General features: G+C 44.3%; 1 protein-coding gene across 6 annotated transcripts in view; it reads left to right on the top strand.

Annotated features, from left to right (window-relative positions):
- The window catches only part of CACNA2D3 (calcium voltage-gated channel auxiliary subunit alpha2delta 3), an 863,963-nt gene that overhangs the window by 688,605 nt on the left and 147,907 nt on the right, over positions 1-27,451 (top strand). For all 6 annotated transcript variants that reach the window (XM_086697915.1, XM_086697917.1, XM_086697916.1 and 3 more), the window contains 7 exons: positions 1,144-1,211; positions 5,499-5,544; positions 5,703-5,800; positions 7,893-7,986; positions 10,926-11,021; positions 16,992-17,113; positions 19,742-19,822. In XM_086697915.1, the coding sequence (XP_086554041.1) occupies positions 1,144-1,211; positions 5,499-5,544; positions 5,703-5,800; positions 7,893-7,986; positions 10,926-11,021; positions 16,992-17,113; positions 19,742-19,822 (605 nt within the window). The remainder of the gene's footprint in view (positions 1-1,143; positions 1,212-5,498; positions 5,545-5,702; positions 5,801-7,892; positions 7,987-10,925; positions 11,022-16,991; positions 17,114-19,741; positions 19,823-27,451) is intronic.

Raw genomic sequence — 27,451 nt, 5'->3', positions numbered from 1 at the left:
GTCATGGCTTTGCATCTCATTATCGAGCAAATAAGCTTTGGGGGTTCCAACTAAGGGTGGAGAGACCAGTTCAGAGGGTTACCAGGTTCCTTAACCATCTATCTAACTTGCTGCCCAGTGAGTTCCATTTCATCTTTTATTTCCATGATCAAAAAACAGGCCTTCAAACTAGGAAATAGCATATCCATCCTTACGTGTTGTGCTTCCATTTTAATTTCTCTGAAGTGTACTTCTGTGCTTGTCTACCTTTGAATCCTGTTATTTCTCTGTAACAGTCCTGAAAAATGGCTTTGCCCCATTGCCTGCTCTCAGACATGCATGTGGCATTCTATAGTCTCCTGCTCCTGTGACCTTACTGCTGTAACAGTTTTGTAGGAAGTTATTTCAGTGGGGCTGCTTCACATTCCTGAGCTGGTGCCTCACAGAGCTAAGGAGAGAAAGAATTTACTGACTATAGATTAACCTGAAAAATAAATGTTGGCATCGCTGTCATAGACTGCCAGGGATCCCGAGTTTAATTGCAGTTGGAAGCAGAGCAATTGAGGGAACACGGGACCGCTAAGTGGGTTTGCCAAATGAAGAGACTGTGTTTTCAAAATAGATTCTCTTACTTTAGAAAGGAGCTTAAATCAAGCTCGTGAGAGTGGGAAAAATCTACTAGACCAGGGAGAGGGTTGGGCACAGATGCCCACAATGCAATAATGTGGCTACATGCTAGTGGTAGTGGAAATTTTTATGTTCACCCTTGGAAGGTTCCCTAGTCCTAAGCTCTAGGGTCTGGAAAGACCCATCTGTGGCTGAATGTAGGGCAGGAGTATGTAAGGTAGTGGTGAGGACCAGGGCGCATGGCTCTCGCGAGGGCATCCGAAAGAAGGGCCAGCAGTTTGCCACGCCTCTTTCAAGATGCGCAAGAGCAGCCAATGGCTGCTGGCACTTCCAATCAGAAATTGCTTTGAAGCGGCTGATTGAACCTAAGAAAAACGAACACCAACTATAATCAGTGGGGTTTTGAAAGTAAACTGTTGGAAAAATTGTTTACAGAACATGAAGTGGAAATGTGAAAATGGAAAATAAAAAGTTAACCCACAAGTCTATTCCAGTCAATGCCATGGATTTCAAGGTCTGCTTTGTTTCTCTGCACAGCTTAGGTGTGGCGCTCTCCAGAGGCCATGGGAAATATTTCTTCCGAGGGAATGTAACCATTGAAGAAGGTAAGATGATGCTTTGACCCGTTTTATCTTTTAGGATGGGGGAAAGGCCCCAGACCCAGCCATTGGGTTCACGAAAGATCTTGCTCATCTGTTCAACCCTCTCTCCAATCCCTGGGCATTTGACTCAACGGATTGCTCACTTGATGTGAGCTTGCTTTCTCAACGGTGGGAATCCCCCCACTAGGGGTGGCTTTCTTTATGGTTTCATTTGTTTATATTCTGCTTTAATCCACAAACCTGTTGAGCCAACTCATAGGATCATCCACCAACTATCTTCTTCTCATGCAAAAAAAATCACGACCAAGAAAAATACAAAGTAGTGTAAAAATTCAAGCCCAGGAGGAATAAAATGAAAACAACGGTATGCAAGCCTTAGTCTTCTACAGTTGAGCCACAAATTTCATTTGTGCTTCAAGGCAGCCCAGGTCCAAGGGGGAAAATATGATCATTTAAATGATATAGCTAGGTCAGAAAGAATAAGGAGCACCTTGAGATTCCCAGGTCCTCTTGTCTTCATAAAGCATAGGCGTACTCAAACTCCCAACGAACAGTAGCGGTTGTTACAGCCCTTGAAACTTTTAAACCACTGCCACACCCATACTGCCCTTTACAACAACCCGGTGGCTCAGAGAAGTTGCCTTCCCCAGTATCACCAGTTCACAGGGAGGGGTGAGGCTGAGCTCTGAAAGTCTCCACTCCCCAAGTGGCCCTGAGTAAGTCACTCACCCAATCTGGGTGTTAGATTTTGCATCTCCACAGAGAAGGAGCAGGACCAGACCAGTGCTCTTTCTGGGTGTCCCCAGAAAGTATGGCGAAGAGCAGGAAGGTTGATTACAAGCCAGTTCTAATTGGTTCGAGCTGCTTACAAGTGCATGTGGTGAACTTCCAGAAGCTGGACCACTTTGGGGCTCTCTCCAATGATGTACTGGAGAGTGAAGAGATTGGTGGTCCCGAGATGCCAAGTTCCATAGCCAGCCTCTGGTCTACTGACAACTAGCGTGCATTGTTTTACAGGTGTGAGTCTTTGTCTCACAAGTCATTGTGAGATCTTAAGGACTAGAAAGAAGATCGAAAGCTTTCGTTGTGCCCATTTCAGAGCTAATCAATCATATGGCCTCTTTTCCCAGAGACACATAAGACAGAGCAGGCAACTTTGTTACTTGAGCGAGATACTTAAAAGGATGTGTTCTCAGAAATTGCTTTTTTTTAACTTCTAGAATTTTCTGGTTGTATGAGCCATGTGTGGCTCTGTGGATATCACTGTCCATGAAGCCAGAAAATACATGTCTAAACTATCTGAGGTGAAGCTGAGGGAACAGCTCATGGTCAGAACAATAGAGAGAGAGATTATTAATGGGTTATTTGCATCTCATGTGTCCATTTCCTTAGCCAATCCTCAGTACATGGGCTTACCTCTTTCTCTGTCTCTCTGTCTTTCTGTCTCTCTCTCTCTGTCTCTCTCTGTCTCCCTCTGTCTCTCTCTCTCTCTCTCTCTCTCTCTCTCTCTCTCTCTCTCTCACACACACACACACACACACACACACACACACACACACACACACAGTTGTTTTGCATTGTCTTTTGGGTCATTTCTTTAGCCATCACCTCTCCCTGTATGTTCCACAGCTGTGAGGCTGAGAGGTCATAGAATTTCAGAGCTAACTATAATCACCATGCAAGAAATTAGTTTGAACCCAAGCAAGGGGGAGACTATCTGGTTATCCACACAAATGAGGTCAGATTTTGCTTTCTCTGTTGGTTCTCTATAAATAAGAGGGCTTGCAATCCTGCCAACTTGGAGTACCCGAGCCTGAGAAAGCTACTTCCACTTGGGCCAAGTAGTAGAGGGTCCTGATCATAAGGGCCATGGCACAATTATTGTTCTGTTCTGTTCTTGGAGAAGGTAGGAGTTTCTTGGGGATGGCAACCACACTTCTGTGGGATCTTCCATAAGGAATGCTGCCCCACAGAATGTGGGAATTTTCAACATTGGGAATTTCCCATTGTCATATGTTACAAAGGTGGTCAACAGGTAGACATTGTTCAAAATGTAAGGAGTTGCTACTGAGGCTGAAGGTATGGGTTATAGTTCCACTTGCTGAAATTGTTTCTCTTCTGAATCTCCTTGGCATGCATATATATACATATATGCCATTATATACATACACAGAGAAAGAGAACATAGTAGTTGTTCAATAAATTAGAGCTTATGTCATTATTGTCCATGTTATCAGTCACCAGTAGATGTGGTTGTGTCAGAAGGACCCAAATCAGAGATGAGCAACTTAGAGAACAATTCAATTTCCTTGGTGGCCTGGGAACTCATAGAGGAAACAATCAGAACAATCTTCCCATCAGAGACTTATCTATAGGTCCTATGACCTATAGAGACTTATCTATAGGTCCTGTGAAATAGAGGCAGAGTGGGCTTTGTGGATGAAGGTTGATGAGAACAGAAACTATAAAAATAGAACTGACATCATTAACCCAATATTCCAGGAAGGTGAGAGCCCATCCCAGGGCTGTTGTACTGGTTATTCCTTCTGCCAGAGCACACGCTCCATTAGCTACAGGCTCGGTCCCTCACCTCCTTCAGGTCTTGGCTTAAAAGTCACTTTCTCAGTGAAGCCTTCCCTGCCTATCCTACTCAAAATTGGAAGTCTTTCTTTTTTACTTCTCATCTCTTGGTGCTGCCTATCCTATTCCAGTCTCTTTCATAGCCCTTATCACTAACTGATATGTTATGTCTTTTAATTTTATTCTCTTTCCACCACTAGAAAACAAATACTGTGAGGGCAGTGATTTTGTTTTGTTCACTGCTATAGTCTCAGGGCCTAGAATAGTATCTGGCACAGAGTTGATGCTCAGTACATATATGGAAAGAAGGAGGGAAGGGAGCAGGGGAGGGAGAAAGGGAAGACAGGATGGATAGATGCATGCATGGCTGCATGGATTGTCCTAGGGACTCATCCCTGCCCCACTTAACCCTCTCCTGGAGTCTGAGGTAGATTCTGTCATATACATCTTCTGACTAATAGAACTCAAAGAGTTGAAGTGACATCCCCAAGATCATTCAACCAGTTGGTGTTGGAGCCAGGAAATGACACTTTAGTTCTGTCTGATGATATTCTGTCCAATGTATTCCCTACTTCCTGTAAAATCAAGCAGGGTGGGCAATAGTTAGATCTAGTGTTTGGCTATTTACGTTCTACATTTGTATTTGAGGAAGAAGCTGGAATCCTGAGTGCAGTAAGATACTGCTGGCCATTTGGGAAACTCTGACATCCTCAAACAGACTATAAGCATCATCTGAGTTCCTGAGGTCATCACTCACAAGTGTGTGTCTGCTGATGAGCCTTCAAAATGAACTCACATGAAGATACAATGAAAGAGTTATTTCACAGACCTAGAGTGATCTGGAGCATTCTGTAAAAACTCCCCAATTCCCTGCAAGCCCTGGTTGTCCCAGCTACCTTTCTGGACTGATGGCACATTTTTACTTAGGATCCTGTAACAACTGGCAACTTTTGCTGGTCAAAAACAGTTGAGTATTGGGGCACCCGGGTGGCTCAGTCGGTTGAACGTACGATGATTCAGGTCATGATCTCGTGGTTTGTGAGTTCGAGCCTTGCATCAGGCTCTGTGCTAACAGCTCAGAGCCTGGAGCCTGCTCTGGATTCTGTGTCTCCCTCTCTCTCTGCCCCTCCCCCGCTCATTCTGTCTCTCTCTCTCTCTCTCAAAAATAAACATTAAAAAAATAAAAAAAAACAGTTGACTATTGACAACTGCATATCATTCAACCTATCATCTCACCCTCACAACCAACCATCAGTTAGAGACTATTATTATTCCTGGTTTGCACAGGAAGAAACCGTCATTTGGAAAAGTAAAGTAACCTGCTAATGTCACGCACGAGTTAAGTGGTCCAGCCCAGCTCCCTGCTCAGGCCGTGCAGGGCTCCATTGCCAGTGTTTCCACCGTCATACTAAACCTGTCCCCTGGAACTCACTGGTGTGTCATTTATCTTCATGGAGTTCAGGCTTTCCTGGGGCACTCAGCCTGGGAAGGCGGCAGTGGTGGCCTAGGGAGATGGAAGTGGGGAGAGAGTTCTGCCTGGTTTCCTTTGTCCAGTGTCCCTTTTCATGGGCAGATATCTTTGGCATTGGTGCCTACCCATCACAACTCAATGGCCCTGTCCTCAAGCATTTAGAGCACATGAAAGCTGAGGGGTGTCCGTGCCCCACGCAGGTGATCCTTACTCATTAACTCCTTCTCCTTGATCTCCAGGCCTGCATGACTTAGAGCACCCTGACGTATCCCTGGCAGATGAATGGTAAGAATTAAACCATCCTTCATCAGCATGGGTATTTGTTGCCATCTTTGATTTCAAATCCTCTATACTCCCTCCCTACCTCTCCTGGTTCAAAGGCAAAGGAAGGTGATGCCACAAATACTCACGCGTTCCTGTTTTGGCCCATGTCATGTTCTTAGGTCCTACTGCAACACTGACCTACACCCGGAGCACCGTCATCTATCTCAGCTAGAAGCCATCAAGCTCTACCTCAAAGGCAAAGAACCTCTGCTCCAATGTGAGTGTGCTATGTGTGCGTGTCACCAGAGTACACAATGAACCGAAAACCGTACTTCCCCTCAGCTTTCAAGGGAAGCTTTGCTCCAGTAGAGATGATCAGTCAAATGTTTGCTTCCTAGAGGAGCAGGAGGAAGAATGTGGGCCACTGGAAACCATGCAGAAACCCCAGTCTCATTCTAGCCTTTTGCACTGGATTTGCCCCCCTACCGGACCATTTAAGTCAAGCACCTGAGTAAGATGGAAACTACCACTAGGAGGGGACTGTGAATATCTGTTCCCTTATTTTACATGAGAAACAAGGGCAGGAAACAGAACTGGTGGCATCTCAGGGCCTACTTGAGGTCTGCTTCCCTCCAGAGTGGAATCATCACCGACACGTTGCCTCATGAGGTATATGTGCTGTTGCCCCTCCTCTTACCACGGGGCCTCTGAGGGAGCTCAGTGAGTCAGAAATGGCCCGTGGCCAGTGCAGAGGGGGCAGGGAGAGAGCAGCAGACCTGATGCTCACCAAGTACAAGAGCAGCCCCTGGACAGGGGTCTAAGTTAGTTACAGTGACTAGTTTGGGCAAGGAGAGATTTGCCAGCAGTGAGCACAGCACCTGCCCCTACCCCCGACAGATAGCACTTGTTCATTGATGTGAACGGTTCTTTACCTATATTATTTCCTAGACTAACCACAGCAGCCCTGTGAGAGCTGGAAGGATGTTTATCTAGCTTCTAAAGTGCATCCTCATGGAATGGATTTACTTTTGGGGACATGCTCTAGTAGAGAAAAGATCAGATGGACATCATATAAGCCTATCTTGTTTCATTTTCTTTGACTTTCTGAAGGACATATTTAAAAAACAAAGGGATAGAGATATGTTTTAAAATTTACATCTACCATCCAGCTTAATCAAATCTTAATATTTTGCCCTATTTCCTTCAGGTGCTTTCTAAGGAATGAAACATTACAGATAATATTGAAGCTGCTGAGTCCCCTGTGTGGTCCCGTTTCTCTCCCAGAAAAAGCTACCCTCCTGTATTTGTCACTCCTAGGCAATTATACTATCATATTATCTATATTATTATTACATTATTATATTATACTATTACTATATATAGTAACATATACAGATGTATATATGTGTGCATATATATGTATATACGTATATATAGGTATCCATGAATAGTATGTGCCATTATTTTCATTATTCTGTATATTAAAATTTATATATGGTATATTATATTATCTACGATATAACATATGTATTGTTCTATAACTTGTGTTTCACTCGTTGCATTGTTGAGATTTACTTATGTTGATCTTTTACCTGTGATGCATTTGTTTGAATTACTATATGGTATCCCAAGACGTAACTATATCTCACTGTGTCCATTGTCTTTTTGGTGATGAGTTATTTTTAGTTTTTGCTTTTAGAGCAAAGTGCCATTGTCTTGTTGGCCAGCATCAGGGTGAGGACTGGCCGGCTGTAGGTGACAGTTAGCCCCTCTGCACAGTGATTGGAGGGCTCTGGGATGCCTCTGCTGCACTCATGATATCCCCCTGACTCCTTAGCCTCTTCCACAGAGCCCCAGCAAGATTCCCTCTTTGGATAGGGGCAGGTTTCCTGCTTTAAATCGGAAAAAACAAACAGTCCTACCAGATGGAAGGTGTCACAAAATAGAGGAGTCCCAGGAGTGTTTAGTTATCACATCCCTCTCTCTTCTTACAAACGACCGGGAGCAGGGCCCTGAAGAACCACAGGTAGAGGACAGAAGTGCGGGTGGACCGAGCAAACTTTCTAAGACATGCCGGTCCATGGCCTCAACTCCTAGATGGGAAGAGAAAGCAGAAAACCGAAGTGTGACACACCCGAGACTCTCTGTTTACTATCGTTTCATCCAGATGCTCTGGGGGGCCCTGTACTGCGGGCATATCAGTTGTCAGAACTGACCCATATTTTCAGCCGGTGGGAGGTTAATGCCTAACGCGACACATCACAGGAGAGAGTGGCCTGCAGACACTGCAAATGAGCGCGGCGAGACCTCTCGTGCCCCCGTTTGGGGCCCAGCCACAGCCATCTTCTCAAGTCTGTCCCTCCCAATAGGTGATAAAGAATTGATACAAGAAGTCCTTTTTGATGCCGTGGTGAGCGCTCCCATTGAAGCATATTGGACCAGTCTTGCCCTCAACAAATCTGAGTAAGTGGTTGCACGTGTCCCCCTTTCCTGGCCATTTCCCCACAAGCCGTCCGAAATATGGTTATGGTTTAAAGAACTAAAGTGTTTGGGGAGCTTGGTGTTAAAGTGCTTTAATTTTTCCCAAAGCTCCAAACCACAAGAGCTAGAGCAGATTAGCGGCTCGGGCTTGGGTGGCAAGCTCCCGGGTTTGACATATAATTTGAGCGTTAGCGTCACATGACATTTGGTGTGCCGGGGTGGGGGGCACTGGCGAGGGAGAGGGAGGCAGAAGGAGCACTTAGCGTCTTGCCCTGCATGGCCCCTGTACTTCACAGTCTGGAGGGGACTTGGGATCTGGGCCAGGCCGGGTTAGAAGTCGGACGGGGAAGTGAGAGCTCTGTTTCATGAGGGTGTCAGCATATAACCCTGTGGTTTTCTTTCTGTGGCAGAGGACGCAGGGAGAGGGGGCTGGGCAGTGGTAGCTGTTGTCAAAGTCTTCAGCAGCTTATCAATGTTGTTATTATTTTACTAATTGAAGTGGGTTATTAAAGATTGAAAATAGAAAGAAAAAGCATTCCTTTTTCCTTATACCTTCATGTCAGACATTATTTAGTTCTCTCTCCTTTTTTGTTCTTCATTAGCTCCATTCATTCATTTACCTTGCCTTTTGTATATCCTCTTCTCTATCCTATCATTCATTCTGTTCTCATTGTCATTCCTTTATCATGCGTTCATCCATGCATCACCGATTGCATATCTGTTGTGTGCGAGGCGCTGGACTAGGTGTTGGTGAAATGGAGTAACTCAATCAAACACAGTCCTTGCCATCATGGTACCTGTGGTGTGTAGCATCCCAGATTATTAAGAATTTGATAACTGCTTTGAAAGAAGTGTAAGGACGTGCAGACTGTGACAAGACCTAGAGTGGAGATGAAAGACAGAAGGCCTTTCTGAGCAGAAACTAGTTCAAGGGTTAGGGAGCATTCTAAGGAAAATGGAACAACGTGTGCAAACGTCCTGAGGTACAGTAGTATTTGACACATTTGAGGAATTTAAAGAAGGCCAATGGAACTGAAATATAGAAGGTAGGCTCGAAGATGTTGGCAGATGAGGGTGCAGAGGGGCGAGATGGCTCAGGACCTTGGGAGTCAGGTGAAGGATTTTGGCTACTATACTACAAGTGTTGGAAAGCCACTGAACGATTTTAAGAACATTTTAAGATGTTAAGAAGGACATGATCGTATTTGCATTTTTAAAGAATATCCTCCTCCTGCTATGTGAAGAATAGTTTAATGGGATAAGAGCAATAAGAAAGGCTTCTACAGCATTCCAAGGGATTTGCCACTCAGACCAAGGCAGTGGCTGTGGCACAGAGAGGAAAGATCCACTTGTGGCATGCTTCAGAACCACCACCACCGCCGCCGCCGAGGATTTGATGGTCCACTGAGTGAAGGGAGGGAGACGGAGCTCTCAAGGGTCATTCTCAGATTTACAACACGAATGCCTGTATAGATAGTGGTACCATTTCCTAGGACAGAAGACAATGAAAGAAGAATTGGTTTGGAACTGAACGTGTCCATAGTGCTTTTCTAGATGTTTTAAGCTTAAGTCTCCCAAGTAGACAGTTTAATACAGGAGTCTGGAGCCCCAAAGAGAGATCACCATTCTCATTATACTTGGAAGTGTCCTTAGACTGCTTACTAACATGGTTCCTATTCCCTGGGAGGTTGGGAAAGAGTCAAAACCTTTCCAGCGATTGCTTTCTCTGGTGGATGTGGAAATGTTTCTTTTAAGCTCTCATGAAACTCAAAATCCCGTGCAAAGATTGCTGGTTCACTCCTAACACATGCTAAAGATTTCCAAAATGGTAGCTTTGCTTTGTAGTCCACATCTGTAACTGATTGGGCAGCCTGGCTTTCCAATTTGGGTAGGCTGCAAGCAGAAACAAATGCATAGTGTTGGTTTTTATTCACCCCTTAAATACTTAAAGGTAGTACCAGCCACTTTGACTACCATCAAAGATCAAGTAACCAAATTATCTTATATTGAAGATGACATGGATAGTGCTTCGCATCAAATGGCTACTAGCATTTAGGGAAGGGAAGCAAACTCAAGAGACAGTATTCTCTTCATACTTTTATCACAGAAGTAAATTATGTATCTGTGGAGAAAGACCACTCGCTTTTTGTGATGAGGTAGGCATTGCGAAAATCCTCAGCACGCTCAAACGTATACAATATTTGCCTTGAAAGTTGAAAAAAAATTCCTTCAGTGGATTTTAAAATAAGTCTCCTTTGCCAAGGCCATTCTTAGGGGTCCTATGTGTGGTATCCTGCAGGGATCTGAAGAAGCCATTTCTTTACTCATCTCTTTGGGGATGGTGGTAAGAAGAAGGCCTGTGCTCTGGAAGAAGTTACAAGCCAGTGACTTCAAACAACATAGAATTCAGGTCCTAGACATTTCCAGGCTGCAGGTCGCTGCAGACTTGACCCAGTGGCCCAGCTGGTACTTTCACTGATGGCAGATTCCACTAATGGTTTCAGGACCAAGAATGGACTTGGTAGATCAATGCAAAGTTCCCTGTGATGATTTTCTTCCTCTCCATAAAGCCGTTCCCATTCCGGTCTGCTCTTCTGACTTTACACTCAGAACCCTGAGATAAAGATGTACCTATTTAGTGTGGGGGTGCATTTGTTCATGGTGCTTTGGAGTTCTCAGAACTCAATGGAGTTCTTAGTTTTTCTTGCGAGAATTACCAAAAATGCTTTTGAAAGGGGTGAGTTTGCATTCCATGCTTGGTGCGGGTGTGCATACGTGTGTGTGTGTTTCTATAATTTCTTTTAAAATTTCAGGTTTCAAAACTGCTTTTTCAAAAAGCAGTCCATGAGTCTTAAAATGCAAAAGCCATTCTCCCGTTACTGTCTGGACGCAACCCCCTGTTGTCTGCTGCTGTGTTTCAGGAACTCTGACAAGGGCGTGGAGGTTGCCTTCCTCGGCACTCGTACGGGCCTCTCGAGGATCAACCTGTTTGTTGGGGCTGAGCAGCTCACCAATCAGTAAGTAGGAAGGCTCCCCTGCAGGGGCCCAGGGAGCTCCTGAAATGGGAAATTCAAGGGATGCTTAAGCTTCTCGGTTCTACCAGCAGTAGAAACAAAATTCAGGCCACCCCAGGCCTGCTGACATGGTTCCTCTCTGTTCTACCGCGGAGGCCCCGGCGTGTGTGCTCGCCTGCCTGTTGGCCTTTCCGCAACCCTTTCTTCTTCATGCTTGCTGGCTTTCGCCCACTGTCCTGGAGTCCTCTCCCGCGCTGGTGAGTCACCGCAGAATCTGGCGACCCAGGGGTTGCTGGGGGAGCGGCCAGAAGGAGGACTTCTGATGGATGGCTCCAGGGCATTCAGCTGCTCCGCAGCTCTGCGGAGGGATTCCTGCCTGTCCAAGAATCAGGGTTTCAAGTCTGTTGTTTATTTGTTTGTGAGCGCTTTAATAAACCTCGGTGCCTCTGCACTGTGCCTGAGGGCCTGCAGAGCCCCACACCCAGGAGTGGGCAGTCCAGTGGGACACGGGTTGGACAGTGTTTCCTTGTGTTGCCAAACAGACCCAGATGGACAATGGGGAGAGCGTCCAGTACCCAGAGGTCCTTGAAATCACTGCGCAGCCTTTGTATTTTCAGAGAGCAACAGGGTCTTAACTCTTCAAACTAGTGTTGGACCAGAGCTAGTGTGGGCCTGGGAAGTCCTTTCTGGCCTGATTACTGTTTCTCAGTTTGTTTGTTTGCTTGCTTGTTTTTTTCTCTCAAGTAAGAGGCATTAGTAGGTGAGGGACAAATGGAGTCCGAGATTCAGACAGTTTGCCAAGTGCGTGTGAGGAGGGTTCAGACGTTACTGTGGGCCCTCAGACACCCTGATGTATGGATACCTGGCGGTGAATGACAAGGCCACAGGCTGGCCACCAATCTGAAAGGGGACGGCCCCACAGAGACCCGAGGGGGGGACACTCCTGTCCCAGCAAGCCCCGGTCAGCAGCGTTCTTGCCTCTTAGGTGAGGCCCTGACCCAACCGTATGATCTTATAACACCAAGTCTGGTAAGTGGGAAATCAATAGATTTTTAGATGGTTCATGAACTGGCTTTTACGGCCCATTTGAGGACTCTCTCAGCATCTCAAATTTGTCATTTAGGAAGCTGACTACAGTTGTGACTTGATTGTTCCAAGCCCTCTTCAGCCCTTTAGCCCTGCTCAATTGTCTTTCCGGAGGGCAAGTTCCTAGAAGGACTAGAAATTACAAGATACACATCACCTTCTCCTTCTGGAACCTAGAGAGAGGCAGAAGGAGATGTAGGCACTGACTTTCTCCTGCTCAAGAGGAAGGCTGTTGTTTGTATTGAGATAAAACGGACAAACCAGAAGAGCAATCACAACAACAAGACAATGCACCTTGCTAGTCTGTCCTGTAGGTCATGCTCAGGATGGCTGCGATGAGCATCTGGCCCATCCCACTGGTTGCCTTTGCTCTGTGCCCCTGGAAAGTGGCAGTGATGATCTCCCTGGGTTCTTGTGAGGATCAAAAAAACTGTGGATGTAAAACCAGTTTAAGAAACTAAAAATATCTGCAAGTAAGGGTTAGCTCTGCTCCCTGTGACACTACTGTGACCCAGAGTGAGTAGACACTGGCTATCTGGATGATTCTTCGGTTTTCAAGAAACTCATCCCATTGACTCATATAGAACTCAGAACCTTGAGTTCTATTTTTTTTAATGTTTTAAATTTATTTTTGAGAGAGAGAGCGTGTGGGGGATGGGCAGGGAGAGAGAGAGAGAGAGAGAGAGAGAGAGAGCGAGGGAGGGAGACAGAGGATCCAAAGCAGCCTCTGTGCTGACAGCAGAGAGTCTGATGAACCTGTGAGATCATGACCTAAGCCAAAGTCAGACACTTAACTGATAAAGCCACCTAGGCACTCCAAAAGTTCCATTGTCTTAGGGTCTTGTACCTGCCTACCCTGTCCAAGAAGACGGCATTTGTTAAGGTCCAACTGTCCAGATATACTCTTGGATAGGGCTAGAAAGCTTTTCGAATTTCTGTTTTTAAATAAGGCATACAGAGAAAAGTGTCAAGCTGTGGGGAGAGTGCTAGAGAATATAAAGTCCCTGCTGCAGAACTAACTGGTACTAGCATCAGCCTGCTACACTGAGGTGCCACCTCCTGTCACCACCATCTGCTTTGGAAGCACGTGGATTCTAGTCCGAGGACTCTGTCCCTGCCTCTACACCCGTCAATGTCAGCAGTGAATCTTGTGCATTCCGTGTGGCCTCTTGGAACACCCGTAGCACACAAAGGCAGTCTAAGCGATGACTGCCTCACAGCTTCCATGTGACCCACAGAGAACAAAAGAAGCTCCCGAGATTTAAAAATCCCATATACTTGATGGAGCCATTTTCAGTTTACATACTGTATACATAACTCTGATAGAATCGCGGTGAGTATAAGTTTATAGATGAGTAAATGGGGCTCAGAGATTCAGTGATTGACCCAAGTAATTCACCCAAGGTCATTCGTCTGCACCTAAAACCTAAACTGGTCTCACACAACACCACAACAGCCCCTAGTATCTACAGGTAGGCTTTCATCTTCCCTAGAAAGATCAATCTTCCTGAAGAACATTTTCGGAGATTCTGTGGAACCAACTCTCTCCTTCTACTTCCTTCTGAATCACTACTTGGTAGTTATCAGGGACCTACAGGGTTTCCTGGCAACCAGACCCTCTCATGTGAACACCAAAGCCAATGGAGATCATGCCCTGCAGGCTCCTGCTCGCTGCCCTGGTACCAGCGTGGTCTGGTCCTGGGCAGCAGCCACTGGGTACTCAGTAATGCCGTGTTCCAAGCCTGTCTCCTGCCTTCCTCAAATGTCTCCATCAGTCTAAGTGAAAACCACCTCACGCCTCCTAACCAAGCTATTAGCCTCACCTTCCAGGACTGGAAAGGGGCCCCTGGTACCATTAACTGCTGCATGAGAAGGGCACCTTCCTCCCCGTAGTTATATGCATCCCACCACCAAATAGGACTGCCACAAGTGAAAATGCTTGGTTGTGCCATGGCCCAGTGTGGAATACAGCTATTCATCCCACCGAGGACTAGATAGCAGAGTCTCCTTCACACACCTATCGCAGTCAGGTTTATGAAAAATCTCGTGTCTGATGGGGAAAAAAAAAAAGCAAAAGGTCACATTTCAATGTTTGTGAGTCCTATTGATTTTAGGATCAGGAAACATTACCACTGAATATATCGGTGCCAGGAGGAGCTTGTCTGTGACCTCAAGCCTGGAACTCCCTACACCCAGCACTGAATAACTCAGAGGTCCATGCATCATCAGTTGGCCTTTTGAATGACAGCAGAGAGCCTTTACATAGGAACGTGGCCATACTGATGTGGCAATTTGAAAGAATTGAGAAATACTGTTTAGAAAAGTTTTAGCAAATTGCTTTTAATACTTGAGGAGCTCTTATCTGAATATGAGATTTGATTTATCATGTGATCATTAAGCACACGCTGAGTGCCTGATGAGTGCCAGGCCCTGGAAATGTCAAGAAAAATAATGTCTCTGCCCTTAGAGAGGAATTAGAACATACTAGTGTAAGTTAGAAGGAGGTGTATTTCTATGCTGAGAACTTCAAGGGTGGCCTCCAATGGCACGGGCTTCCTCTAGGAGGGAGCTTTGCATCTTAGAAAGAGATCAAGATATCAGTGCCTGGCCATACCCTAAAACTACAGAATGCTTTCCTGAGTTAGAAGACAATTCAAGTAGTTTCTAATAACCCAACTTGTTACAACTTAGCATATAAATTCAACCCTGCTATAACAATGGAGAATATTTGAGTATTTCTCTCCATGGTCTGTGTGATCCAACTTCACACTGCAAACTGATGGATAGAACATGGTGCTATTTCTGGTTCAATCAGTGGCCTTTTCCCTGCATACACATTGTCCCCTGATTGCTGTCCTTTCCATCCCTTGATTGCTCTCCCTTCCTGCAAGATCTCTGAAGACTGTGGACTAGCCAGGCAGTCATTTCCTCCCCCCGAGTTATACTGTCTCAGCCAAGATGAGGCACTTGGGAGAGTAAACATGAGTCTTTGGAGATAAGTGAAGCAAACAAACATTCGCTGGAACTTGGGGATGTGTAAGTCTCTGTGAAGGGAGCCAAAATGGGAAGCAAAGCTTCTTTCTTCAGAGACTTCAGGAGGTTTGGGATGGGGACATGACAGAGCAGATAAGACCAAGGAAGGAGAAGGCCATGTGAGAGACCAAGGCTGTGGGGCAGGAACTTGCTAATGTCTCTGTGGATTTGCGTGGTGGGTGGGATTTGAGGCACACTGTGAAGGGAATATGATTTTGAAAGGAAGAAACGGGGAAGAGAGTGCAGGTAGGCCTCAGGAGAGAGAGAAGCACTGTGGGCAGTGGGCGCAGGAGGCTGGGCAAAGTAAGGGATGTACAGACAGCTGGAGCAGTCCTGTTGGCTGGAGAGCAGGTGGTGGAGGGAGGGAGGGGGCAAGGATATCCACAGGGCCCACTGCTACCTCTGTTATACTTTTTCTCAGAAGAGTGAAATCTACTTAATTTGATCTTTCCAAGGATATGTGATCATGTATGGATTGTAAGGCAAGACAGCTTTCCGACTACCCTTTCTTTGGTCTTGTGATACGATTTCTGGAGGTTTTGCTTGCTTGCGTTAGATGCTAAGATGATTCGTTCACTGGATATACTAGGAAAAATTATTTCACCCACGGACAGTCTGCTGGAGTTCTACAGGGTAATTCTGAGCCATCTGGGGTGCATGACGCTACACAGATTCTCTCTGCACTGAGAAAGCCAACACTGTCTTCACCTGACAAAGGTGGTTGGGACATACCCACATCCGGCTTTTCCTTGCTGAGTGGTGCCATGATCCTTCTCCTCCCCCACCTCCTCCCTCCTCCTCCCCGTCCCCCTCTTTCTTCTTCCTTTCGAGTTTTATTGAGAAATAATTGGCGTATAATTGTATATGTTTCAGACGTACAGCATGATGATTTGGTTTACATATATTGTGAAATGATTACTGCAGTAGGTTTACTTCACATCTCTCATCTCATATAGATACAATAAAAAGAAAAGAATAAAAATTCTCCTGGTGATGAGAACCCTTAGGAAATCTTCTCTTCACAGCTTGATTGTAGGTCACACGGCAGTGTTAGCTGTAGTCCCCAGGTTGTCTTATAACCTTCTTGTCATTCCCCATCCCCCAACCCCTGCCCCTTGTAACCACAAATCTGATCTCTTTTTTTGAGTTTGGTGGTTTTTTGGTTTTAGCTTGTTTGTCTTTGTTTCTTTGTTTTTAGCTTCCACATGTGAGATCCTACAGTGTTTGTCTTTTTCTGTCTGACTTATTTCCCTTAGCTTAATGCTTTCAAGTTCCATCCATGTTGTGGCCAATGGTAGGATTTTCTCATTTTTGTGGCTGAATAATATTCCATTGTGTGGAATGTGTGGTATATATGCCACCACTTCTTTATCCATTCATCCTTTGATAGACACTCAGGTTGTTTCCATATCTCAGCTGTTGTAAATAATGCTGCAGTGAATGGAAAATATCTTTTTGAGTTAGGGTTTTTGTTTCCATTGTATATATTCCCAGTAGAATTGCTGGATCAGATGGTAGTCTTATTTTTAATTTTTTGAGGAACCGCCATATTGTTTTCCATGGTGGCTGGCTGTACCAATTTACGAAGTGCACCAGCGTTCTCTTTTTTCCATACCCTCACCAACATTTGTTATCTCTTGTCTTCTTGGTGATAGCCACCCTAACATGTGTGAGGTGATATCTCATTTTGGTTTTGATTTGCATTTCCCTAATGACGAGTGATGCTGAGCATCTTTTCATGTTCCTGTTGGCCATTTGTATATCTTCTTTGGAAAAATGAAAAGGTATGTTGCTCACTTTTTAATTGGATTATTTGTGGTTTTTTGACATGTTCTTATTCCTTTCCATTTCCAGGGATTTCCTGAAAGCTGGAGACAAGGAGAACATTTTTAACGCAGACCATTTCCCTCTCTGGTACCGAAGAGCTGCGGAGCAGATTCCAGGGAGCTTCGTCTACTCCATCCCGTTCAGCACAGGTGGGGGTCCTTGTTAGAGTTGGGACTCTGTCTGTCTGGTCCTGCTGGCCCGGGCATTGCATGCAGAGTGTAGTGGGGGCCATCTGAATGCTGGAGGGAGCCAAGTTCTGTCTTGAGGACCAATGCTGAATATTGGCCCAGCACTGAACCATTGACCTGTTTCATAAATACAATGGCCCCAAGTAAAATTAAGCTTTTGCTTAACTGAAGTGTGAAAAGAGCATTTCACAAAGCAGGACTGGTACTTTTTACTGTGTGGAATTTGAATACAAACATCTCAGTAGATTTTTTTTTTAACGTTATCATGGCCCCACTTGGAGAAAATTCATGCAGACATACCATCCTTTGCCAGAACTTTCAGTGAATCACATCACTTTGGAGGCCCACAGTCCCCCCATCAGAAACTAAATTGATTCAAATCAACATGCAGGAGTGAGCGCTGAGATTTTTGTGTAGACTTGTGATCTCCTGACAGAGGGCTGCAGTGACCCAGGAAAAGCGCATAACCTGTGATTTTTCTAGTCCTAAGATTTTATATTATAAAAAAACTAAGGTTGCCTCCCTCCAAAAAAGAACTGAACACCATCTTATTTCAACCATGTTTAGAAGCAAAACACACTGAACATACTTTTCGATTGTCCTTGGCTTTTTCTTGTCTCATGCAGCTGATAGTTTTTGGTGCTCATTTTGTGGAAGGCTCTGACTGTGCCTTGTAGCAACTTCAGAGATGAATAAGACCTAGTTCTATAAACTTGGATTGCTTTAGACAGTTCAGTCTATACTTATGTTTTATATTAGAGCCACCGTATTAGTCTTTTTCAAGCATTCCAAAATCAGCCCTAGTGGCGGTTTTCTGGTGCTTAGTGTCAAAGCCCCTTCCTTGGTTCTTAGCACTTGCTCATTTCCATGAATGAAAACGTCTTCAGAAAGAGTGCTTTCAAAATTTGCAGAAGACACGTTGGCAAGAGTTATCTAATAACTAGTTGCATGGACTCATTAGGAAGAGAGTCTCTCATTCATGAAGATATTCAAGGAAAGGCCAAATGTTACTGTAGAAATTCCCTGAGCAGGTAGAATTTTAGAGGAGATTATCAATTAGTTTCCTTCCAGGAAAAACTGAAATTCTTGGAGTCTGTACTCCTTTGTACCCATGGCCACACACACGTGTGTTCTCAGATACAAATGCCTGGGTGACTAAGACTCTTTCTTTATGTTTGTTTGGATGACACTTTATTGCTGAAAATACCAACCGAGAGAACAGTGAACTTTCTCATTCTGCTGCAAACCTGTCAACGTCTTCTCTTATCATGCAATCTCATGCTCCTTTCTTTGCCTTGGGATTCTAAGAAAAAAAAGAAAAAAAAGAACTTAGCTTGCTAGATTTGGACTAGAAGCAAGCATGAAGTTCTTCTTTTCCGGCAGGGTGGATTTTGCTCAAAACTGGACAAAGAAAAGGAGCAGTCAGAAAAAAGAGCAATCCCTGAAGTGTTCTGTGTGTGTGTGCTTATGAATGATGGCCCCTTGTATGGGTTTCTTCTTTTACTCTTCACCATTTTCCCTACAGAGACTTATGTCTGGGAAAAACAAATTCTGGCTAATTGAGGCTGTTGTAGAATTGGTTTTTGGCAAGTGGGGTTGTCAAAGGAATTTACCTTGTTCGTGATAAAGTTAAGGATGACTTCACATCTTAGGAGATTTCATTCTTCCTTTTGGTTCGGAGAATGTAACATCACCAAGTACAAGTGTTATGATGAAGCTGTCTTATTGTTGCTACCATGTGTTGATTACCTGCACACATTGAAAAACAAGCTGGTTTTTATTACTGCTTAGGCTTGAGCCAGGAGAAGGTTCTCAGTTGCTTCAGTCATAAGCGTATTCAAATTCAGGTCTGCCCTCTCCATTTCCCAGTTCATATTGGATTCCATTCATGGAACACCTTTTATAAGGCAAGCATTGTGCTAACAATTATCAACCAAGGCGGGTGGGGGGGGGGGTTGAAACCTGTGCTCAGGGTCTTTTAATTTATGGATATTGGAGCCATTGTTAGTAATTGCAAATGTCTTCATACTAATGCCCTATTGTTACCACATTAATAAGAGTTTGGAGTAAGGATTGAATTCCAAGTCTATCCCTGATTGGAATGGTTTTGCTAAGAAAAACTGGTCTTGAAATTAGAATTTTATAAATCAGTAAAGTTGTAACGAACAAACCAAAACTAAAGTTCCCAACTTGTAAAACAGTTTCAAAACTTTATCTCCTGTAGCTCTCCACAGCCGTATTTAGAGAGGCAGTGTAAATATGATCACTAACACAAGTAAACACTGTAATTAGTAACCACAAATCACAAGAGAAATGTGGTCCCTCCAGTGGTGCTTAATAATTTTGATGTGAAGAGGCTGGACACCCTCCCGCCCCCAGTGTGGCAGTCATAACTCAGTGCACTGATTCCTTCAGCTGACAGGACTGTCTACACAGCACCTGTGGCCTAACAGAGTTGGCCAACTCTGAGTCTGGGAACCATGCACTAACACAATCTGCAGAATTGGTGGCCATGGGCCATATGATTACTCTCTTAACCTGGGCACACAACCATCTCCATTTTTGTTGTGATGGTTTTTCTTCTTTCAGGAATAGTCAACAAAAGCAATGTGGTGACAGCGAGTACCTCCATCCAGCTCCTCGATGAACGGAAATCTCCTGTGGTAGCAGGTAAAGGATGGATTTCAGTCAATTAATAGAAATAAGCATGGCATCCATTTATCTGGCCAATGAACTGCTTCTATGCAGCATGTTTATTCTTCACAAAATAAGTTTTGAAAGGAACCAAAAGCTAACACGTACTTCTTCCTTAGCTTGGTGTTATCTTCACCAATTCAGGATTCTGACTGGTTGTGTTTGTTGTGACAACAAAAATCTTTCCCAGTACTCTTATTCTCAAACCAGTAAGAAATTGTTGGTGCATGCAGAGGAGGATTTCTTGAAAGTTGGCAGTGTGCTCATTTAAAGTAAGCTCCATATCTCCCACTGCTACATCATTAGGATAACAGTGGGCATACTAGGCAATTGTGGGTTTGTTTTAGGCACACATGAGCCGAAATGTGCCTTCTCTGGAGAGCCTGAGATTTTTACCTCTCTCATCCTGCTGAGGAATTGAAGTTAGATGTATCTGTAGGTGCCGGGTTTGGGACCAGGCGAACGCCAAACCATTTCATGATGGAGGGTCTAAAATTGTCAAAGAAACCCTGGCTCTGGCTTTTGCCATCTCTCTCACTCTCAAGAATGTCAGTAGACATCTGTGGCCGGCGATGGGCTTTCATTGGTGGTGTTTGGCCTAAAGGGCTGGAAACTGCCACAGGTGCTCCTTTGGGGACAGCTGCTGACAAAAATGGAGTCTACAGGCTTGTCTGGCATGTGGTTTATTTCTGACATCGTCGTATCCATTGGCGGAGGGTGGATGAGACCCTCCAAATTCCATCCTGATATTGGCTAGGTTTACCAAAGGGAGTTGTTCTGCTTCCAGACAACCTCTCTCAGTAAGTTGTACTGTAGGGGGACTTTGAACATCCAACTGCTGTGTCTGCACACCGTGAATATTTGTGGGAAGGATTGCAAATGGAGCAGATAGTTTTTTTGAGTGTGGTTGTCTCTGGCTGGAAAACACCAGGCTTCTTTCCCCACTTTATTTCTGACTTAGTCTATGTGTCATCATTGTATTAGCAGGGATTGAAAGACCTGGGGGCAATTTCCCTGGTTATTCCTGGCTTTTTGGATACGGCAAGGAAGACTGTCTTATGTGTCTGACCAGTAGATCATCTTGAACTAGGCAGACCTGTAACTAATCAGCCAGGAGATCAGGGCTCTGAGGATTCACAGCTTCTGTCTTTAAATTTTGTCACTTAGCATCTCATGTTCCTTGAAGAAAGTAGGAGACAGGATCATGTAACTTAGCAGGGTTTATTTTTGCTCAAAGGAAGTTAGCCTTCCTTACCTCTAGGGTGACCCAGCCAGCTAGTTGTGGAGGCATGTTATCTCCCTGGAACAGGGCCACGTGCAGCAGCTGTCAAAGATGTGGCCTGACCAAAGCGACTGTCCAACTGTTTGGAAGTTTCTTAAAACCTTTGCATGGGGTGCCTGGGTGGCTCAGTTGGTTAAGCATCTGACTTTGGCTCGGGTCATGACCGTGGTCTGTGAGTTTGAGCTTCGCATCGGGCTCCGTGCTGTCAGCTCAGAGCCTGGAGCCTGCTTCGGATTCTGTGTCTCCCTCTCTCTCTGCCTTTCCCCCACTCATACTCTGTTTCTCTCTGTCTCTCAAAAATGAATAAATGTTAAAAAAAAATTAAAAAAATAAAAAACCTTTTCCTTAGTTTTCTCATTCAGTCATCATGAAGGATGCTCTGTGTCAGCCCTAAGGTGGTGGTGCCCATCCCAGCCACTTTTGTCTAAGCTTGCAAACTAAGCTCAAATGTTTCCAAATGCCTATTGTTTTGTAAATGTCTGTTTGGCTCAGTATGGATGAAATGTGGACTCAGCCTGGGTACCGTGTATCCAGTCTGGAGAAGAACGTGAGTTTTCCAAAATGGTTCATTTGTCTATGCTGGTCTACTGTTGAGTTACACAGATGGCCAGAGAACACAGGCAGCTCACAAGACACGGTTTGTCCAGCTGTGAGTGGGTGGAAGAGACGTCCTCCTGTTTACTGCTACTCAGTGTGTGTCAACTGGTCCCTGTCTTCACAAGATAATTATAGAGCAAGACGAAGAAGCAAGGTTATCGAAGGAGCTGTATTTAGTACTTACCTTTTAAAACTGGTAGTTATTAACCTTTTTTTTAAAAGTGTGTTTGGTAGGTGTAAGATACAACAGATTTGCTCAGTTTGATCTTGAAGGCTGCCATGGAGGAGGCACCATGAAGGCAATGACCTCAAGAGGACCTTTCTGTCGCCAAAAGCAGAGTGGCCTCCTCAGCACTTCCCACAGATTGCATTGACTCTGACTCACCCATCCTGTCACTGTGTGATTAGTTTCGGTAACTTTCTTCTGTGTGTTTTCCTCAAATTAAGTAGACATTGTTTACTACTCTAAAGCAAAAAAGGTCATTTTAATTGGGGAAGAAGCCTTGTTTTGGCAAGTGAGGATGAATATGTGAGCAGGCCTGCTTCCCCACCAGTGTGCCTCCCAACTGCAGATGGAATACGGCCAACTGGCAGTAATTTGGGGTCTCGATGAAATCCTTGTGTTCAATTGAAAAGTATATGGAAGGAAAGGTGTACAACTTTGCAAATCATTATCAAGGATACCTTTGAAAGGCCAGCTCTCAAGCCTGTTCGGGTGTTCTCGTGTTCACTGGCTCTCAGTGTCTGTTTGGGACAGAAAGAGTTTCTTGTTTTGTTTTGTTTTTGCTTTATTCTCTTTCTTTCTTTCTTTTGTCTTGTTTTCTTTTTTAAACAAAACATTTAGATACTCATCTGTCAATGACATCTTTGCAAAAAGGGCAGTCAAACTGGGAAGGATTCCATTTATGCGTCAGCCTGGTGCATAAATGGGCCCCATCCATCTTTTTGGCCCATGACATTGCTTACAGTCCTTCTCTGGAGGGACCTGCCAGCTTTCCAGCTGCCACTAGTGTGCTGAATTTTCTTACTTGCTTTCCCACTGCAAAGGAAGAAATGGTAGGACTTTCTCTTTGGCTTACCAAGTCTCTCCAGAGCCCTAGAGCCTCCTGTGTATGACAAACCTCTCCTCCATTTTTCTGTTCTTTTTTTTTTTTTTTTTTAATTTTTTTTTTTTTCAACATTTATTTATTTTTGGGACAGAGAGAGACAGAGCATGAACGGGGGAGGGGCAGAGAGAGAGGGAGACACAGAATCGGAAACAGGCTCCAGGCTCCGAGCCATCAGCCCAGAGCCTGACGCGGGGCTCGAACTCCCGGACCGCGAGATCGTGACCTGGCTGAAGTCGGACACTTAACCGACTGCGCCACCCAGGCGCCCCATCCATTTTTCTGTTCTTATTAGCAATGCAAACCTTGGACTTTAAAGTCCACATAGGTTTGTCACTCACTCTGTAACTTACTAAATATGTGGTCTTGGGTCTCCGAAGGTCTATCTCAAATAACATTGGGATCATTACCTCTTTCACCTTACTCTGGCTTGATTTGGGGGTAAAATGAGAAAACAAAATACTGGACTATGAAGAAGTATAAATATGCTAGAATTCGGGGGAACCTATTTTTACCTTCAAGCTTATTCATTCATTCACTCACTTATTCACTGAATATTTCCTGACCTCCTTCCTTTACCAAGCACTCTAGATATACATGAATAAGATCCAGTCTCCATAATGACATTCCCTTCTTCCCTCCAAACACATGTAAAATAGCAGTTATTTTTAAAGCCATGTCCACACAGGACAGGTGAAGAGAAAAGCTGGATAATTACCTAGAAGGTCCTGGAGGTAAAAAACTTTGTTCTTTTCACCTCCTGTTCCTCAGAACAGAACCCCTGTTCTGAAGTATAGTAGATTAATCCTCAATAAGAATTCTGTAAATTGAGTTGAACTTGTAGAAACCTGTTTTGCCCTCATTTTGTTATTACTGACTTGAGTTCCATCAATTACTTAGATCATGGTGTTAATTCCCTACGCTGTTCTTCGTGGGACACTGGGCCATATCGGCCAACAGTCACAGGCACCGATTCTACCATTAGAGGATGGAAATGACATAGAGAAAGAAACGCACAGAGGGAAGAATTGAGCCATCAGGGAAGGTGTAACTATGCAGGGAACTTCTTCCCTCCTTGGACAGTTTGTCTGATCCCCCCACCCCCCATTGTCCTTCTGGACTCTAACAATACACAGTACATAATCTCAGTTTTTCTAAATAAGTTCAGGATTGGGGATTTTTTAAATAACAGAAAATAAATTCTGATTTTTTTTTGCATTTGCTTTAAAATGTAAATTTTAGCACATCAAAATCTAAAACCTCTTCTACAAATGTGCCAGTTTGATTTCTTAAATGAAATGAAAAACCCCTCCAAAGGCAAGGACTGTCCCAATTACCTTTTTATCCCCAGCGCTGAGCACAAAGGAGGTTGACATGTGGTAAATGTGTCAAAACAGTAGATGAATCAAGGAAAATGGGCTTCATTTTCATCTGTTCTGCGTAGGTCCATAAGTTTACAAGTTTTACCATCCACATGATAGGAACACAGTATTTGACTCTAAGAGAGTCAAACTCTAAGAGAAGTAGGCAGCAGCTAAAACTCCAATCCATGCCCTGGTGATATGATGCAGACCATGATGGATATTTTAAGAAATAGAAAAACTGTGTAGTACTCCATCCTGATGGCAGCTGTGCTGGCCCAGTAGTTAATCTCTATGTCAGTAAATGTCTTTTCTGAGGTCCGAGCATTAAAGTGATATTTATAATAGCCAATCTGATCATCAACATAAAGAAAAATAGATTAGAGACCATAGAGGCATTGTTTTCCTACAGAAACAGTTTTTAAAACAGATTTTAAGTATAAAATTTGATTATTTTTAGTAAATAAATAATTGAGTGGGAGCAGGGCTCTGACCTCCTGGTCTGCTCCTCTGCAAGAAACACAGGTCATCTTAAATTCATTCATTGGGGGAAATTTGAAAATGTGGGTTATGTGATCTAATTTGCATAATTCTAGACAGTATAATAAGGGGAATGCTTGATATTAGGACGGATGATCTCATTTTAACCAGCTAATTAGGAAAGAGATGAAATTCCCATTGACCACTAGCTATTGTCAGGTATATGATATTTAAACTGCACGGACTATTTCATATGTACTCTTCATTAGAACTGGATGAATAATGTTGGCAAAATGTTATAGGCAGATACTTAGTTTAACAACATTCCTTTGATGGGATTTCACATATTTGATATAAATGAGTTATCTAGTGTGGCAGGAATTGAGTCAAGTCTGCGTAGATAAGCCTCTAGTTTGTCAGATCTGAGCAAAGGGAGTGTTTTATCTCCGCAGACATTTAGTACTTACTGATTAAACCAGTAGTTCTCAACCAGGGCACTTCCCTCACACCCATGGGGCAGTTGATTGCATGCAGAGACGTTTTTGTCACAACTGGCTAAAGGGGGGTGCTACCAGCCTCTAGTGGGTCCAGGTCAGGAATGCTGCTATGTATCCTCTGAGGCTCATGACAGCCCCTCCAAACAACAAGGAATTATCTGGTCCAAAATGTCAGGAGGGGAGAGATTGAGAAATGACAGGCAAATGTCAACTTTTAGTGCTTTCAAATTCACTGCTTTCCCTTCTTGGGCTCCTTTATAAATGATTTTGTTTTATTTTTTTATTGTGTAATTAAATTATTCAGTAAATGTGTATCTAGCATCTACCGTGTATGTTGTGCTGGGGATACAGCTGTGAACAGCCACCCTAGACATCACTGTGGAGTGTATTGAGGGATTGTTGGTTGATACGATAGGAGGGCACCGTCGGCATGCCGTACCCGGAGGCCGGGGGACAGCTGCCCGAGGAAGAATCCTTCCACTCAGATGCCACGGCACTCCCTGAAGATACTGAGACAAACCAAGTTGCTGCCAATGGAGAGCTTCCATATGTGTAGGAGATATAGACCACAGACAAGTATTGCATGAATGGAGGGAGGGAGGGGGGAAGGAGCCAGGCAGACTGGTAGTGGTAAATGCTCTATAGAGAATAGACCAGGATAAAGAGATGAGGTGAGGCTGGCAGTGGCAAAGGCAGGGATGTGTGCCCATCTTCACACATGTACGTTTGGCTGTGTGGTAGGGGCAGTGCTTCTCCAGATCAGGGGATAGGGTGGGTCAGGAAAGGCCCGACATGAGCAGAGTCCTAAATGGTGAGATGCAGCCATCTGCAAAGATCTGTGGGCAGGGCGTTCCAGGCAGACAGAACAAACTTGTCCAGGAATCTTGAATGAGATCCCTCACACATGTTGTAGCCACGTTCCAGGTGGGTACTCTGAGACACGGACAAGCCTCTCGGGTTTCAGGGGTATTTGCTGGGATCTTAAAGCAGGACTGATGGGCAGGTGGGCAGATGACCCAGGGAGAGGTGGGGAACCCAAGGCAGGTCTTCATTCTAAATATTAGCTATAAGATAGGGCTTTTCTATGTGTTTGGCATTTGGTTCTCTCTCTCTCTCTCTCTCTCTCTCTCTTTCCTTTTTTAAGCTGACAAACAGGAGTAATGCAGGGGCAAAAAGAGGTCTAAGCCAGTATGACTGACAACAGCAAACCTCATAGAAATGGATTAATGATGTAGCTACTAATTATGCCATAGATCAAGTCTGCCACAGAGAACAGCTGCCCCGCATGCCATGGTAGCCAGGGATGGGGGCGCGGTAAAGACTTCTGCTCCAGGAATAAAAATAGCCCAGAAATTTGAGAAACTGGATCCCATGTGCTAACTCTCCAGGACACTCACTGCCAAGAGTCACCGTCCTTTTATAAACCTTATCAAAAGCGCCAACATGTCTTCCACCCAAAAATCAGCAGCAGAACTTTCGGATAACAGGTCCTCACCCCTGCTTGTGTGTGTTCTGAATCAGCAAGCAAAGACCCTTCTTTTTGAGGTCATGGTGTGATTTGGGCATTAAAGCCAATGTGAACCGAGGGTTTGGCAGTGAGCCCGGGGCCGTTTCACCCCTCTTGTAAAATGAGGTTGACTGGTGCTTCAGCCGGATTTCTAACAGCCTAGTTTTTAAAGATGGGGATTTGTTTCATCATCACAGAAAAGGAAAGAACTGACTGATAATGGAGAATTACTTACACCCAGATGCTGTCTTGGGGGACCTCTGGGGTTCTTGTTGAGAGAAATAAATTTGCTTATAAATAAATACACGTACAGTGTTTGGCAAATGCCTCCAGTGAGTGCTCAATCATGAGTAGCTGCTAAACTGTCATTACTATTGCTTCTGTTGTTAGAATGATGGTTGGCTACACCCGCCACTACTTACTAGCCAGTGCTTATTGTCATGTGCTGTTCTCTGTGAGAACTTTCATAGGAAATACCATTACAGTATCTTGACATGTTTCACAAAACTTTGAAACTCACACTTTCATGTCCCCATGTACCCAGAGGTTGGCCAGCTGCAGCCCATGGGACCAAATCTAGGCTGCAGTCTATTTTGTTTGGTTTTCTTATAGCTTCATTGAGATATACTTCACATACTGTAAAAACTCACCCACATAAAGTATACAGTCTATTGGATTTTAGTGTATTGACAGAGTTGTGCAACCATCGCCACAATCTAATTTTAGAACAATTTCAACATCCCACAAAGAACCCCTTGTACACACACAGTCTCAT

This window comes from Puma concolor, chromosome A2 (genome assembly GCF_028749965.1).
Source record: "Puma concolor isolate L17-30 chromosome A2, mPumCon1.1.hap2, whole genome shotgun sequence".
Classification (NCBI taxonomy): Eukaryota; Metazoa; Chordata; class Mammalia; order Carnivora; family Felidae; genus Puma; species Puma concolor.
The sequence above is the reverse complement of the archived record's forward strand: the minus strand, read 5'-3'. Positions and strand labels throughout refer to the sequence as shown.